Source organism: Phlebotomus papatasi, chromosome 1 (assembly GCF_024763615.1).
Source record: "Phlebotomus papatasi isolate M1 chromosome 1, Ppap_2.1, whole genome shotgun sequence".
Taxonomy (NCBI): Eukaryota; Metazoa; Arthropoda; class Insecta; order Diptera; family Psychodidae; genus Phlebotomus; species Phlebotomus papatasi.
In genome coordinates this window covers 55,898,043-55,916,107 of record NC_077222.1, presented here as the reverse complement: position 1 = coordinate 55,916,107, position 18,065 = coordinate 55,898,043, and the positions used below count along the sequence as shown (strand labels likewise).

Here is an 18,065-nt window from a genome sequence, read left to right as displayed (position 1 = left end):
CCCCCTCCCTCCACCCTCTGTTGTGGTAGCCCTCATACAAAATGGGGGCACTTTACCTTATAACTCCTTTCTAAGAGGAGGTAGAAAGCTGAAATTCGACAAGGGAACAAAGCTTAGGGAAGACTTTTAAACCATGTATAATATCTCCCTCCTCTGTCCCCCTTTCTGGTAGCCCTCATACAAAATGAGAGCATTTCACCTTATAACTTCTTTCCGAGAAAAGATAGAAAGTTGAAATACAGCATGGTAACAAGGCTTAAAGAAGACTTTTTAACCATACTGCCCAAACTCTTCGTCGATCATCCCTTCTGGTAGCCCCCATACAAAATAAGACTATTTTACCTTATATATCCTTTCTAAGAGGAAGCAGAAAGCTGTAATTCGACTAGATGTCTATAAATGCATAGAAAATCTAGAAAATTATTGTTAACGTTATTAGTTATTTATTTTTTTTTCATTCTTTTACAAACAAACTACTTCTTCTCAGAAAAGAGGTCAAAATGTTCTCATTTTGTATAGGATTACTAGAAGGGGTGGTGGAGGAGGGGATTAACATGTATGGTTGAAGTGTCTTCCATAAACTTTGTTCCCTTGTTGAATATCAGCTTTCTACATCCTCTTAGAAAGTAGTTATAAGGTAAAGTGCCCCCATTTTGTATGAGGGCTACCACAACGGAGGGTGGAGGGAGGGGGTGGTATGCATAAATAAAAAGTTTATAACATGCACTGACCCTATACCGAATTTCATCAAGATCATTTTAGCAGTTCTTGTATAATTCGTAGTCAAAACAACGATTTTTCGGAAGGATAAAGGCCTTTTTTACAAGGACTCCCAGCATTTATCGTCCTGGGTCCCGGCATTTTTCTCAACCTTATATCAATATCTTCAAAATGCGTCTACTCTAATGTTTGTATGAAGATGAACCAGCGCCCATATACTTTTGATCATTCTTCATCATTCAAAAAATAGTTTTTATGCTCTAGAACTGTTCCTCCATGGTTTAGAACATTGATCCCAGAACAAAAGTTGTTACCTATACTAATGTCTATCCAATGACATAGGTCCCGTTCGTGGCGATTCCGGGACCGGATTTGACCATTCTCCTTTCGTTAAAAGTGCATTTTGTTGAACGATTTAATTTACGATACATAGTAATGTCAGTGCGATTAACGATTAATGTCTCTCATTCTTTAACCCATTCAGTCAATGTACTAGAAATACTTGAGATAGAATATTCATATTTTAGAATTAGTTTCTTATAGCTCCGGCATGGAACACCTTTTAGATCAGGAAAATTCCATGAAGCCGAAATTTGAATCCTTTTCTTTCTCACATGCTTTGCATATGACTATTTCATTCTTCAGCACTCTTCTTCTTCTTTTAAACATCACTCTAAATTCAATTTAGCTTAATTGAAATTGGAGTTTAAAAGAATGAGATAGACATATGCAAAACGTGTCAGAAAGAAATGAGAAGAAAAGTGTTCGAAAAAAATGATTTTTTTTGAAGAGAAACAATTTTTTTTTAATGTATTATGGGGGCGCGGGAGGCCGCTGTCAAACACACGTTTTAACGGTCACTGAATTTAAATTCTATACATTAATTAATTACAGTAGACTCTCCCAAATGCGGGCATTTGGGACCGAGATGTCAACCGAATTAGAAAGAAATTCGGGCAGCAAATTGTTTGAAATGCAACGATTTTTTGTTCATCTGAATACTCATATTGAGTTTATATGCTCATTGCTATTATAAATTTCATGAAAACCACTTAATAATGCAAAATCACATCAAAGCTAAGACAAATCATGACAAATTTGAGCATATTTTCTTCATTTGATAATCATAATCGAACTTGAAAAATGTCAACAAACTTTTTTCGAATTTAACTGCCGCCCGAATTAAAAAGTAGCCCGATCTTAAAAGAGCCGAATTAGCGAGAGTTTACTATACACTAAGAGAAATCCGAAGAAGTTAAAATAACATTCCGGAAATGTTAATTTTACCCTGCAGTATTGATCCAAAATCGGTGTAAATATTATGCTTTTTAGGTGTATTAGGGGTTAAAATTAACCTTTTTCATGTTAATTTTACCCTTAAAAATGTGTAAAATTAACATTAAAAACTGTTGATATATTTTTACACCTAAAAAGTGTTAAAGGTACGAAGAAAAAAGTTAATCGCACCCCCGTTTTTTTCTCAGTGGATGAAATGTTCGTTTCGGTCTAAAATATTTAAAAATGAAAAAAAATCGCACGGCGTGTTTTCGAGTGATTCCCAAAAAACATGGTTTTGGAGAGGAAAGGGAGGACTTGGGAGAAAATGAGGGGCATATTATTAGTCCCAGGGTCGACTTTTGGAGGAGTCCCCCGAAGTTCCCAATTCTCTATCTCTAACCGCTTGTCCTCTAGACGTAGTAATGGCCGCACATACAGACGGACAAACAGCGTGACTTCAAAAAATTCATTTGCAAAATTCTACCATAATACGACCCATTTATTTAAGGGGTAAGGAGTCGAAATATAGGGGAAAGTACTCTCCCTTCGATCGTTCATGCCTTCGAATAATGTGAATTTTCTTTTAGTTTTCCTAAGAGAATTACATATTTCTATTAAATATTTGGCTTATCATCATTTGTTGATAATTAGGGTAAAGGCTCATAATTTGGTCCAGTCTGCTTATAAGCATCGATGTTCCAACTTTGAAGTGCGATATTTTCAATACTATAATTGACTTTTTTTGTTACTCTCTTTTCACAAGGGTTGTTTAGAAACTTGGCAAGCTGTTTATTGTCTTAGGTTTTATTAAAATTAGTCTTAATACGTTTGTAAATGAATTGATATGTAGAGGTGAATTTGACTCTTATATTGGACAACTTGGTTATTAATTTGGACAACTTGGCTGTAAATTTGGACAGCTAATCCGCCTCAACAGGATGCCCATTGTTCTTCGTTTCAGCAACCAATCTTACCAAGTCCTCTTCCTGTTCATGTAAAAGAAGCACGGAAACTTTCCATATCATTCATTAATGTGAGTTGACTCCGGTAATTCAAGTACGGGCGGATTCGCTCATTCCCTGGCCTTTCCGGGAGCCTTTCAAGGCATTTTTCGCTACATCTCGTTCGTAAAGATGATGCTCCTTTGTTTCTCCAGGCATTTGTCCAACCTAGTCATCACAAAAGCTAAAACTTCACGAAATTTCGTGAGAAAAACACCTGTCCCAAATAAGGAGTAGCACCTCACTGGTGAATCTCTTAGAAAATTTCCCATTTTTCACACGAAAAATCTAATTCACAAGGCAAATCTCACTTCAGGTCAAATGTACAAATCACCATTAACGTGAATCAACACAATATTCAATGAATATTTAATAATATCACTCGAAAAAAGCGAAGAAACATTGTTAGTCCTTCGCCATAGCTAATTAAGACTGAAAAGCCATGAAGTTCTGTCATATTTCTCGTAGGAATTGCTCACACTGAATTTTCAACAAAGCAATTTCAACTCAAATCATATTCAAAATTTAACGTATTTAGTGTTAAAATCTTCCAAAAAGAACAAATATTTAGATAGAATTCATTTTTCACCAAATATTGGAATTAAAATCCATCATTTTAATCAATTTATTTTTAGTGTCCAATTTTATCTTCAAAGTGTCCAAAATAAGAAACTGGACAAAATTATGAGCCTTTCCCCTATGTGATAATTTAGTGTAAATCTCTTACGAAAAAGATAAAAAAATCACATTATTCGAAGGCATGAACGTTCGAAGGGAGAATACTTTCCCCTACATACCTCAAAAATGAGGAGTTCGAGCTGTAAAATACAATTTGAACTTACATTGGTCTTCCTCCGGCAATTTTGGTGATTCCATCGAGAATGTAGGCTGGGAGAAAGTGAATGAAAATCGCTGATACCTTGAAGAGTAGAAGACTCTGGACAAATCTCAGATGCGGATACCAAACAGCAGATTTCAGAGGGTATTTGTGGAGATATCCATTGACCTTCTTTGAGACAGAAGCCCACCTGAAAGGATTGTAAGTGCTGGAAGTGCAGTGGAAGATAGCCGTCTCCCCAGGTCCCTTCCTCGAAATCTGCTCAGCCACTACAATCAGCTGATTGACCACCACATCCACAGGAATGTAGTCATATACCAAATCCAATCCCACCGGCAAACGTCGAATTACTCCCTTGGATGCTCCCATGAGAAATCCCTGAGGGCCATTCTTGGAATTTGTCCAACCTGGTACTGGTTCCTTCCAGGCTGCTGTTATCATGCTGGGCCTGACAATTCCACAGGGGAATCTCTTAGCACAGTTATTAACCTCATGCTCAGCCAAGTGCTTGGTAAATGTGTATGTATTTGGGTGATCTTTGAGAAGTCCGGGTGTTAATTCATCAACAGCTTCATCAGATAGTGTCTGTGCCAAGTCAATCACCTTTTCAGCAATCTCAGGAGCTGGATACAGTTGCTCATGGGTCTCCAGCAGAAATGAGTTAACGTATGCACTCGATACATGCACCATTGCCTACATTGTGGATCATTTAAAGATAAATTAATTCTTTAGCAATTCTTCGATGCCTATCTCACTTGTCTTTCTTAACCCTAATCGTATAAATTAAATGGAAATTCCCTTTTAGTGTTCAATTTCATTGTAATGTATTTTCACTTTGTTCACAAAATGATTTAGTGTTTTAAAAATGCTGCAATAATGTTGTTCGATTGCAATCTATTTTGCACTGCATTATTTGGTCATTTACTACACTGAGAAAAACAATTTGTTGAATTAATAAAAGTTGATAAAACCAGAAAAATGAAAAAGACTGTAGACATCTGTCAAAAGAAATAGGGATAAGCTTTTAGGCTTCGCACACGCTCTAGCTTCTAACACTTCATTGTTTTCTTATATTTATTTAATAAATCTATAATACTATGAAATTAATCTTTTCAAATTAACAAGAAATATTTGTCAAAAGGATGTTCTTTCATATAGAATATGGGAAAGTTTTGTCAAATCGGTTGCCAACTGAATTTTGTTAAGTTTGTCAAAAGGATGTTTCCCCATGTAAAATATGAGAAAAAGTTATTTCAAATTGGTAAATAACATCTTTTTGACAAAAATTGAACGAAATCCATTTGTCCGTTTAACAAGACTTTTTTTCAGAGTATCTATTCTATGGTAATATATTTTATTAGCTAGTCTTAAGTCAACCATTTCTGAAAAAATAGGTCAGTTTCATTAATACGTTGAACACTGCTAATTGGAACTAACATAACCTCTAAAAAAATCAAAAAAAAAACTTATTTTGAGTGAACAAAATTTTTAAATATTCTATTGCAAGAATTTTGAATACATTTTCTTTTATATTTTAAAGAAAATTGTGTTACTTTGTGAATTGTGAAATAGGTATTAAGAAAATTGTGAAATAGGTATTAGACCTATTCTTCAAACTTTTATATTCAACGCACAATAAATTTTGCTTTCTAAACATGTTTTTTTACATTTCAAGGAGGGTGCATGGAACAGAGATCTAGTCATCTCCCTCTCTCCCGTAGAAAATTTTGAAAACATGTTTACAAACAAAAGTTATTGTGCGTTGGGCATAATACCCAACGCACAATAGAGGAGACTGGAGCAAAAAGTCACAAAACGGATATTTTATTTTTTTACAAGCTACTCGATCGCTTCAAAAATTTCTAATTAGCGCACTTTTATAGGAAATTTACCGCTCTACAACTTTGTGAAAGTAATATTCCTCTATTTTGTAAGGAAATACGTTTATCGAGCCGATTTCTAAAAGATAATTTTGTGACCATTCTCAAAAATGCTGGGACAAATAGTACCAGACATGGAGTATTATCATAATTTGATTCGCTTTAATACGGGCTTTCGTAAAATTGAAAAAATACCGAGAGGATATATTTTCATAGAAAATTTATTCATCTACACCTTTGTAAAACACCGTTTTCTCTGCGAGAAAACGAGAAAAGCGCTTTTCAAGCTATTTTAGAAAAAAAACACACAAGACTGCAAATCGTTTGACCAATGCAAACAAGCGGCGAGACATGGTAATGACGTTTCTTTTCTTTGCCATTTTTAATAAAAGGATTTCTGGAGAAAAGAACCTTTCTGAAATTCTAAAATAGATAGCGGATTAAGTATTCAAAGAATCCAAATTATATAGCAAATATTCACCAGTGCATCAATTTTGGAAAATACGTAGGTAATAATTGTTATCTACTGCACGGAAAATATTTCAAAAATAGGGCTAAAAATTTCGATATTTTTTATTTTTTAAATTCCTTGTTCGAATTCTAAGAAACTTACGACATTGAAGATTGTCTATGGAGGCTATCTATAGAAAAAAATTGAGCCGCTATCTTTTTTACCTTGGAAGATATTGAATTTTGAATTTTTCGATTTGTGAATTTTTGCCCCAGTCTCCCCTATTTTTTTTTAGTAAACATTTTTTTGACATTTCAATGAGAGTGAAAGAGATCTAGATCTAGTCATCTCGTTCAACCTCATGGGACATTTCACAAACAAAAGTTATTGTGCGGTCATAACATTAAGTGAAATATTTATTTTTTATTTTATTTATTTATTAAGTGTTTAAAAAAAATAAAATATTAATGGCGCTGGCACACCTTTTAAATTGAGTGAAATTCAATCGATTGAAATTTTACATCTAATTCTTTGAAACTGAAATCAGATGTAGCTGTCTTTTTTTGTCAAATTAAAATTGAAATAGAAATTTCAAATTAATTTTAAATTCAAGTTCTCTGTCAAATTGAAAATGAAATTGGAATTCCAATTTTCATTTGACAGAAAGAACAAGTTTAACTTCAAAGAGTAAGAAGTAAAATTTCAATCGATTGAATTTCACTAAATTGAAAAGGTGCAGCCAGCGCCATAAAAATATAAATTGAAATTTCAATTTTGATTTCAGTTTGATAAGGAGGTAAAATTAAATAAAGAAAAAAAAAACAGGATAATCGTTTGTATTTAAAATGTAGGATTGCAAACAAAATTATTTTGAATTTTAAATTTGCAGGAATACTTTCATTATCATAACAATATTTTACTAAGAACATTTTTTGTTATAACTATTGTAAGGCATTATTTAGATTAAGTAAATATTAATTTCAATAATTCAGTCTCTTTGTATTTTCTCTGGCTGGAAAAGGTTTAAGTTTGAGCTGTTGGCAATCAGAAAACGCCATTGAACGAATTATTAAAAATCCTTTAAAAAAAACCAATATACAAAATAAAATTGATTTACTGTAATTTTTATAATCGGATTAATTAAAACTACGTTTCCATAAATTTTCCATTAAGCCGTAGGTCTGCAAGATGCCCTTACTTTCCCTTAAAAACCACGAAACCTATCTCAAGTTCACAGACATAAATTTTCTGTTGCACTTAGCACTGAAATTCATGTTCGTGTAAACGGTGTAAACTTATGCTCTTTTGCTCTGATATTCAAGGTAAATCTTGTAACCGCACTGAGAAATCCGAAAAAGTTAAATTAAAATAACATTCAGGAAATGTTAATTTTACCCTGCAGTATTGATCCGAAATCGGTGTACCCTTTTTAGGTGTATTAGGGGTTAAAGTCACCCTTTTTCATATTAATTTTACCCTTAAAAAAGTGTAAAATTAACATTAAAAAATGTTGATATATTTTTACACCTAAAAAGTGTTAAAGTTATAAGGAAAAAAAGTTAATCGCACCCTCTTTTTTCTCAGTGTGGCATCGTTGCTAAACTTTTAATTAAGCCTAATAAATTCTCAAAGCAACGTTGTCTATATTTTTACTTAGACTTAATGATCTTTAAAAAAAAGTAAGCACCAATAAATTCAATTCAAAGCGCCCATATAAATTTTGCAAAAAATGTGTAATTTATGTTTATTTTCACCACAAAACTTTGTATATGTTTTATCATTACAGTTTCGGTTCCGTAAAAAATTACAATTCATCCAATTAAGAAATTTACTTAGAGTTTCCAACTATCTAAATAGTGCCTAATGAAATGCAATTAAATTTGCCAAACTCTGATCTCAATTGAATTGATTTTTTTCCTGTGTAGTAAATGGAAGATGAACACAATAATCTTTACTTTGCATATTCAAAAAACTACACATCGTAGAGCTATTTCTGCCATGGGATGAGATGATCATTTAAATAATGTGATTTATGCTATAGTTTTTTGGTTAAATAAAAGTGAATGTGATATTGATATCGGGCGTGTGTAGTCAATTTTCCCTCACTCTTTCACAAAACTAAGATAAAATACATCTTTAGCATTAACTTCCCATTGAATGAACATACCCACCTTCATATTCCTAATTTGTTGACACAATTCCATCACGCGTCTCGTCCCAAGTAAGTTGATGTTGACAGTGGGCTTGAGAGATGCTTGAAAATCGAGCGTTGCCGCTGAATGAAATACAACATTCACATTATCAACCAAACGCTGACGATCAGCTGGTGATAGACCAAGATCTTCATCACCAACATCTCCAGTTACAGGAATGAGTTTTTTGAATATATCTGGACTACTCTTCTCCAAGAGTGTCTCAAAGATCTGGACGATAGAATAAAAATCTTGGGTCAGCAAAAAAAAAATCACAGAGTTCATTTTATTTTCAAACACTTACGGTATTCTTGCACAATTCTTCAAGACGCTGTTCAATGGTCTTCCCCTTCTTCGATCTCATGAGCAGATAAATTTGTCCTACATCTGGACATGATCGCAAAAGTTTCTCAATCAATGCTATTCCCAAGAATCCAGTGCCACCCGTAATAAATAGATTCTTCCCGCGATAGAACTCCACAATATTCGAGGTCATCTTTCCGCTTTTGCTCTGCAATCACCTGCAGCATTTTCAATTACGGTGCAAAATGACAAGAACAAGAAAAAAAGAGGAAAAATTTAACTCACTTTTACTCTTATTGCAATTGTATCCGAGGTATCGACTGTATTCAGTTCACAAGTCACTGACTTTTCGAGTGATTTTATGGGCTATAATAAGAAAAGTATAATTTACAAGGAATTTCCAGAGGCACGAGAAAGTCAGTGGTAAGCCTATTTTAACATATGATATCAGTGATTCTTCTGTTTCAAAATATATCAAAGTCTATCATACTAAAGATAAGTCACAACTTATTTGTATCTTGCCATGACTTTACTCTAATTTTGTCACCAAGAATTTCCGAAATCGTTTTAATTACCTAGGATAAGTGTACCAAATTTCGGCATAGTTGCATGCAAGCGCCAAAGTCTTATGTTTGAAATGTAATATTTTTAATACAAATTGAATTTATTTGTTACTTTTTTATAAAGAGTGTTCCTTAGAACCTTTTAGGCAGTCTATCGTCTTTATTTTCTCTAAATTCACTCTTAATACATTCTAAAATGCATAAAAATGCAGACATTACATTTGTGGCCTATTTCGGCCACCTTCATTTTCACAGTTCCTTGCCCTTCTGGAACTCTTCTAATGTCTTTTTTAAATCATCTTGTTCGTCGAAGCGACATTTTTTGTTATTTTTTTTCATTGTATTATTTATAGAGTATAAAAAAACGAAAAATTCAATGAAATTCGAGGAACAAAAAATGTGGCCGAAATTACAAGCTGGCCGGAATTTGGCACACTTACCCTACTTAAAAAAAATATTTATACTGAGTTAAGTAGTTTGAAACTTGATTTACTAAACTTGAGTAGTTTGATAATTCGAAAACTACTGTTTGGGTTTTTTTACGGTTTTAAAAATTTAAGGAAATAATATTATATAAAAAGCCAAAAAAACTGATCATCACGAAAAGACGAATAAAAAGAAAACCTCATATGCTATAAAATATAATTCTAAATCAACTTTAGGGCAGAATCACATTGATAGTAAAATGATCACAGTATTTCCTTAATTTGTGCATTTTCATTGCAATTCTTTCGCAAATTCGCAATTACCGTATTACCTTATCTTATACTCTGACGCACTAGTAAAACTAGTTTTTTTTCTGCTCACAGTTTATTGCATTTTCGTTTTATATCTTAAATTTTCTTATATTATTTTCACCTAGTGCCTCAAAGTATAAGATAAGGTAATACGGTAATTGAGGATTTGCGAAAGAATTGCAATGAAAATGCGTAAATTAAAGAAATACGGTAAGGCTTTAACTGTGACTGTCAATGTGATTGTGTCCTTATTTAAAAAGAAAATCAACGAATAGAACTAAAAATATTGTGCCTCTAAAATAAAGAATCTCAGCTAACTGATCGAACGATTTCGAAGTATGGTACTGAAAAAATCTTAGGTTAGTCCCTATATCTAAATCTTAAACTCTTGTTTAGATTTTCTTTGATTTTGAAGCTTTTCAAACTTTTGAATAAAAGAAATCGTCAAAAAAAATTTGCAATATGAAGTTGCGTATACATTGTGAGATTTTTTTCTGTCAGAACAGAGCATTTTGAAGCAATTCACTTGTATAATGCAAGTATACGTAATGGCCTAATGGCCTAATGGCCGTAATGACCACTAGAGAAATTCATGCCCATATTTGAAGCAAATTCCCTACACTCGTGTAGGAAAAACTCATCAATATGGACATAAATTTCTCTAGTGTATAGAGGCCATAAATCGTGTCAAAATGGTCCACTTCGATGAAAATTTTCCACGATATCCAAAAGCCATAAGACGAAAGCCTCTCTACTCTGTTACATTGGGATCAATTTTCGACAAAAAAATTATATTTCTGACGGAATTTTGACGTTTCCCCCTCTATAGCGTTTCCTTCAAAAAAGCAATTTTTGACAAAAGTCACTTTCAGTGTGTAGATGCCTATAGACTTCAACACTTAATCAATTTTTTTAATTCGAGCATTAAAGGTTTAAATCCAATATTAAGGAACTCCACAATATTTCGAACATCTGCTTTCAAATTAATAGTGTTTTATGGGAAATATTAAAAAAAAACTGCTAAAATTAACTTTGTCCCGGTTTTTTAAAAATTTTAAAATTATATAAAGATATTTGCGAACAAGCTTTAAAAAAAAGTCAAGACATCATAGCTACTAAAGTCCATACACTGAGAGACATCCGAAAAAGTTAAAATAACATTCCGGAAATGTTAATTTTACCCTGCAGTATTGATCCAAAATCGGTGTAAATATTACCCTTTTTAGGTGTATTAGGGGTTAAATTAACCCTTTTTCATGTTAATTTTACCCTTAATAAGGTGTAAAATTAACATTAAAAAATGTTTTATATATTTTTACACCTAAAAAGTGTTAAAGTTCTGAGGAAAAAATGTTAATCTCACCCTCTTTTTTTCTCAGTGTATTCGTATAGGGGGAAGTGGGGCACTTTTGAAAGTATGGCACCTTTGAATTTGGGATTTTTCACATATTATTAAGTGGAACTCAGCCATGTCGTAATGTAATTTAGCTTCTCAATCTGTTTGTGCAGCTAAGTTATATCACGATAAGGATCAATTTTATTTAAAAATAGGTGAAAAATCCCAATTTCAAAGGTACCCCACTTTCAAAAGTGCCCCACTTCCCCCTATGAATTTTTCGATTTTAGAATTTTAATTGTTTGTAATAAGTGATTTTGGCAAATGGTCATTCTTAGCATCAGCGATATTCCAAACATATATCCGGTCAATATGAGCTCGATCACAGATAATTAACAAACTGAAACATAACAACAGCTGTGATTGTGAAAGAAGTACAGATAATATACAAGCTGAATGATTTCACCTGCATCACTCTCAATTAGCACTATAAATTCACTTGTATTGTGTAAAATATTAGCATACTATTCCCCAAACCCATTAGTGTTTTTGAAGTAAAGAATGGAAGGTTAATAAGGAATTCACGACATACTCAATTATGCCGCATGATATCTCAATTGCAAGAATGAGAAATTCTCTACTTAAGACACATTACCTACAAATATACTGTTAGTTTACTCTTGGTTCTGGTCAGTTGAAACCTGTTAGATACATTTTTTTTCTGTTTTGCTGCAAAAAATTATTCCGTTTTGTAAGCATACATATATTTTAAAAATTTATGTTTCATTTTATAAAATTTATTAGGTGATATCATTGCATTGAAATTAAGAGATGCAAAGTGAAACATTTTGTGCAATTCCTTGACTTCTTAATGAAATTTCGATGTTAGTCAACAGATTTAGCTGTATCAGAGAAGGTCCTATGAATTATTTAGTGACATTGATTTCTTCACTGATACACATAGAGAAGGTGTGGGAATAAATTCATCTGCAAAAATAACCACGGAAAAAGCCATGACATTGATCCTGGATGACTTAAACACAAATATATAACATTATGGAAAATCCAAGTCTTAAAATTTAAGTTTAAGCAGAAATAACGCTTAGTTTCAGTGTTCTTTCTAATATCCTAGACCCAAATCTATTTTTAGAAATTAATATCAGTATTACCCAATAGGGTGTTAGGCGTGTTAGGTAATATATTAGATGAGATCATATATTCTGTCAGTAGAAGAGGTAAAAAGTTTGGAGTGGTATATCTCAGCTCCTGATGAACATAATTGGATGAGTAAAATATTGTTGGAAAGCTTGGTTCATTAGCTTTCAGAATCTGGTATATGTAATTGGCTATGGGTAAATCATGGTCATCCAGAACCATTTATGTCGAAGAAGACACTTTTTGCAGCGTCATTTTTGACCATCTACTGCTGGGACCAGGAGTGACCCACAATTCTCGCACTTGGACTGTTCGTTAGAGGAACTCAAAGGGTATAATTTGTAGAAGAAACTTTTTTTTTGGACATCTTACTTTTTTTTATTCATCGACTTTTGCAAGAATTTTAAAATGTTAAACGCAAGGAAAAAATTGCAGAAATCCTTCTATTCCATTTTCTGGACAAACTAATGAAGATATCGACTTGGAATGTTCTGAGTACCCCCCGATAAGTTGATCCAAGGAATCCAAATGTCACTTCAATTTCATCCCCACGTCTATCCTTCTCCTCCAGAAATCACTCCTTTAGGAATATCTCAAGAACCAGACCATCGATGCATTTCATTTTGGGATATGTTTTAGAGAGTATCCTGGCGGACATTTCATTCGTACATCTCAAAGACGTCCGACCTCTTCTTCTTGCACTTGCTAATAATCTGCTCAGACGAGCAGAATTTCTTCTGATCAATTTTCTGACCTAAGAGACAAAGTTAGCGACTTTTATTGTTCTGAGTACCCCCCCATAAGTCAATCTAAGGAATCGAAACAACACATGCATTTGCCTCTCATCCCACTCCTTCTCCTCCAGAAACCACTCTTTTGGGAATATCTCAAGAAATAAACCATCGATCCTTTTCATATTTGGATATGTTTTTGACATGGCCAAGGCGGACATTTCGTCCTCAGAGACCAATATCATCCAGGAATTTATTCTTGGAATTTCCAAGGCCAATTAATAGACTGCGTAAGGGAGTCTATTTTTAACGGATTTAGACAGAATGTAGTTTATTTGATAGATCTTAAATTTTTTTACAAGCTTATTCAATTTTTACTTGGTTAAGTATTTCTTTTATGTTGAAATTCACTGGTACAAAAGTTTAAACACTTATTTTCTAGATTCCAAAAAAAAATTCCTGGATGATATTGGTGTCTGAGGACGAAATGTCCGCCTTGGCCATGTCAAAAACATATCCAAATATGAAAAGGATCGATGGTTTATTTCTTGAGATATTCCCAAAAGAGTGGTTTCTGGAAGAGAAGGAGTGGGATGAGAAGCAAATGCATGTGTTGTTTCGATTCCTTAGATTGACTTATGGGGGGGTACTCAGAGCAATAAAAGTCGCTAACTTTGTCTCTTAGGTCAGAAAATTGATCAGAAGAAATTCTGCTCGTCTGACCAGATTATTAGCAAGTGCAAGAAGAAGAGGTCGGACGTCTTTGAGATGTATGAATGAAATGTCCGCCAGGATACTCTCTAAAACATATCCCAAAATGAAATGCATCGATGGTCTGGTTCTTGAGATATTCCTAAATGAGTGATTTCTGGAGGGGAAGGATAGACGTGGGGATGAAATTGAAGTGACATTTGGATTCCTTGGATCAACTTATGGGGGAGTACTTAGAACATTCCAAGTCGATATCTTCATTAGTTTGTCCAGAAAATGGAATAGAAGGATTTCTGCAATTTTTTCCTTGCGTTTAACATTTTAAAATTCTTGCAAAAGTCGATGAATAAAAAAAGTAAGATGTCCAAAAAAAAAGTTTCTTCTACAAATTATACCCTTTGAGTTCCTCTAACGAACAGTCCAAGTGCGAGAATTGTGGGTCACTCCTGGTCCCAGCAGTAGATGGTCAAAAATGACGCTGCAAAAAGTGTCTTCTTCGACATAAATGGTTCTGGATGACCATGATTTACCCATAGCCAATTACATATACCAGATTCTGAAAGCTAATGAACCAAGCTTTCCAACAATAGTTCACTCATCCAATTATGTTCATCAGGAGCTGAGATATACCACTCCAAACTTTTTACCTCTTCTACTGACAGAATATATGATCTCATCTAATATTAAAATCTTGTAAAATTCAAAGATGTCAAGGTATTAAGTTAAAAAATCAAACCCATAGCTTATTGTTAGGAGCTAGTACCATTTAAATATCCATACTCGCTGGGCAGCTCCATTAATATTTTGAACCGCATATCTAATATGAAAATTCATTTGCATAAAATTATCAAATGCAAATGCGATTCGTATTGAGTTGAGAATACTATTAGTTAATCTTTTCTTTACCAGATTGGAACTAAATTGATGTCTTATTCTTATCTCCATGTTATAGTTATTTCATTTAGTAAATCTGAGAATTTATAATTTTGATTGTAAAAAAATATTGCAATTAGGAATTCAAATAATGCATCTAAATAAACAAATTTTCATGGAGATTCAATATATTTTTGAAAAGAAAAAGAACCGAAAGAAAAAAAGTAATTGGGTTATTGATTCATAATCAAATTAACGCTAGATTGAAAGTTAATGTAAAATGTAATAATGTTTAATATAATAAAATAATATGTAAAAATTGTAAATAAATAAATAATCTCAACTAACTACCCTAATATTTATAAGGCTTTTTATTATGAAGTTAAAGTGTTTCTCATCTTATAATTCAGAAAATTCTTTGACTAATATTTTACTTTCGTTCTCCGAAGAAGTTTTAGGTGGTAAACTAAATTAGACTTTTCTGCAATTTATTAAACATAATGTATTAATGTTTGTTAGATTTTAAGTAAATTATTTTAGCATCTAGAAAGGGTACAAAAAATGAATAAGTATTTTTCTCTAAATTACGTAGTCAATAGTAAATGCAAGTCTTTATCCAACAGACGAAATTAGACTTAAAGATAAGAATTCTATTTTATTAAAATTATTCTATTAAATTTTAATGTTTATGGCTCTGGCACACTTTTTAGATCAGGAAAATTTCATGTAATCTAATTTTCCCCAGTTTTTTCACATCCCTCTCATTCTGAAACATTTTGAATATATCTTAGTCTTTCGTACTTCAAATTAGATTAAACTATATTGAATTTGGTGTGATGTTTGAAGGACTTATCCAAAAGGTTTGAGAAAGAAAGGGATGTGAATTTTGATATCTTGAAATTCACTTGATCTAAAACTTTGATTTGATATTAATGGCTCTGGTACAGCCTTTAGATCAGGAATATTTCATAAAGTCGAAATACACATCCCTTTCTTTCTTAAAAGTTTCGCATTATCCTACTCTTTCGCACTCTTCTTCTTCTTCTTCTTTTGAACATCACACCAAATTAAATTTAGTTCAATCCAATTTTGAGTCCGAAAGGTTGGGATAGACTTATGCAAATCTTTTTAGAAAGAAAGAGACACGAATTTTGATTTTATGAAACTTTACCGATCTAAAAGGCGTGACTGAGGCATAAAAATTCTAAAATTTTTAACAAATCTGTAGGGGGAAGAGGCACCTTTAAAATTGAGATGTTTAACCTATTTTTAAATAAAATTGAGCCTAATCAAGATATATTTTAGATTCTCAATATGTTTTTGTAGTTAAATTATATCTCAATAAAAGTGTCTACAGATTGAGCACAATTTTCGTCAAAAATTGCTTTTTTGAAGGAAATTGGCTGCAGTGCTGTAGGCAGAAACGTCAAAATTCTGTCAAAAATGCAATTTTTGACAAAAATTGCTCCCAATGTGTAGAGGCCTTAAGGCTCAATTTTAGGGGAGACTGGGGCAAAATTTGTCAAAATGAAAATTTCAATATTCACTATTTTCTAAAATAAAAGAGACTGAGGTTTGAAATTTTTATTATAGATAGCCTTCATGAACCTTCTTAAACTTACAAAGTTTCAAGGGATTCGAGGAAGGATTATGTAAAATTAAAAATAATAAAGTTTGAGCCCTATTTTTGGAATATTTGAATTACAGAAAATATCAATACAGATTACCTCAATTTAAGCACATTTGTCGTTAAGATAGAGAAAAATTCTCTTCGACAAAGTTGTAGAGGAATACATTTCCTATAAAAATATGTCTGTTTGATATTTTTAATGTTTGCGAGAGTAAAACGTCACAAATTATCCGAAGACTGACAAAATTTACCCCAGCAATTTTGAGAATCTCCACGGAATCGGTTTTTAGAAAATGATTCGAAAATCACATATCTTTCGAGATAGAGGAAAATAGTCTTTTGGAATGATGTAGAGCAGTAAATTTCCTATAAGAATATGGTCATTATAAAACGTTTAAGTTTCCTCAGAGCTCGTGAAAGAATTAAATATGCATTTTGACAAGTTTGCCCCAGTCTCCCCTATATAAAAATATGTGAAAAATCCCAATTTCAAAGATGCTCCACTTTGAAAGGTGCCCCACTTCCCCCTATTTTTCTTTAATTTTTTTAATATTGTAAAATTTAATATCTGTTATCTGTTGATAATTCAAATAAGTGTTAAAACCGAAAATCCATACGTGGAGAAATATTAAAAATTTAAAACAGATTTAGCTGAAATTCAAGATATTATTCTTTCAGTAAAATTCACAAAGAAGATGATGTATCAGAAATTGCTATACACTATTCTTTTTTGATCTCAAAATGTTCTGAATGTAAAATAAAATAAAATAATTAAATAAATAAATAATTTACTATACTGTCTCAGTTGTTTTTGCAAAAGATGTGCCTCAATTAAATGTCCATTTTTACTCTCTGCAGACTTTAACATGTGCTTTTTTCGGCTATTTACTCGTTTTATAAAGTAAAATTAAACAGCGAAAACAGTCATTTTGCCTCTTTTCTCTCACTGAGGGTTAAAACTTAAGGACAAATTGCGTAAAAGGTTTTGCATGTGAGAGTAAGTGAAAGGAAAAACGATAAAAACTTAAGATCATGAATGATCAAATCAATTTCATTTACCTTTAACCCTCATTTTGCCTGCAAAAAATTATTTAGGGAACTGCATTTTGTGATTGTTTAAAAATATATTGGATGATGGATTTAGTTTTCTTTAATCAAAGAGAAGCATACAGAAGATAGCATGTGGCTTTTAAGGATGTTGAAAATCAGCTGAAATATTTCTTATGCATCGGAAAATTACCCAAAGAATTTAATTGAGGCTTTAACATTTATGAACAATATAAATAAACCAATAGCATCGAGCAAAGAGAGTCAAAAAATTTGGGTCCAGATGTGCTTGTCACTGTATAATGAAGTGGATTGCATTCACAAATATTGTCACCTTTCGCAAATGCAATTTTTTATAAACAATCTCTCATGTTTTTTTTTATCATGAAACAGTTTCAACATTATTTATAGAAATATTTTGGAGAAAACCCCTCATCAAATGCGCATCCTCGGACTACAATTTTGTCTATTGAGAATTAATTAATAATTCTTGAATAATAAAGTGGCCACTTCTTTTGCCATTTGAGACATCCTCAATTTGTCATAAGTCTATAGGTTGAAAATTGCTTAATTTGACTACGAAATTTTTGATTCTTTTTTTTTCAAACAGAAGAAATTG

At 32.4% G+C, this 18,065-nt stretch overlaps 1 protein-coding gene across 1 annotated transcript in view; it reads right to left on the bottom strand.

Moving 5' to 3' along the window:
- The window catches only part of LOC129807703 (putative fatty acyl-CoA reductase CG8306), a 39,080-nt gene that overhangs the window by 15,335 nt on the left and 5,680 nt on the right, over window positions 1–18,065 (bottom strand). Inside the window, exons 2-4 of the mRNA XM_055857154.1 lie at window positions 8,665–8,881; window positions 8,340–8,591; window positions 3,842–4,530 (exon numbers count right to left, since the gene is read on the bottom strand). Of these exons, the coding sequence (XP_055713129.1) occupies window positions 3,842–4,530; window positions 8,340–8,591; window positions 8,665–8,856 (1,133 nt within the window). The 5' untranslated portion in view covers window positions 8,857–8,881. The remainder of the gene's footprint in view (window positions 1–3,841; window positions 4,531–8,339; window positions 8,592–8,664; window positions 8,882–18,065) is intronic.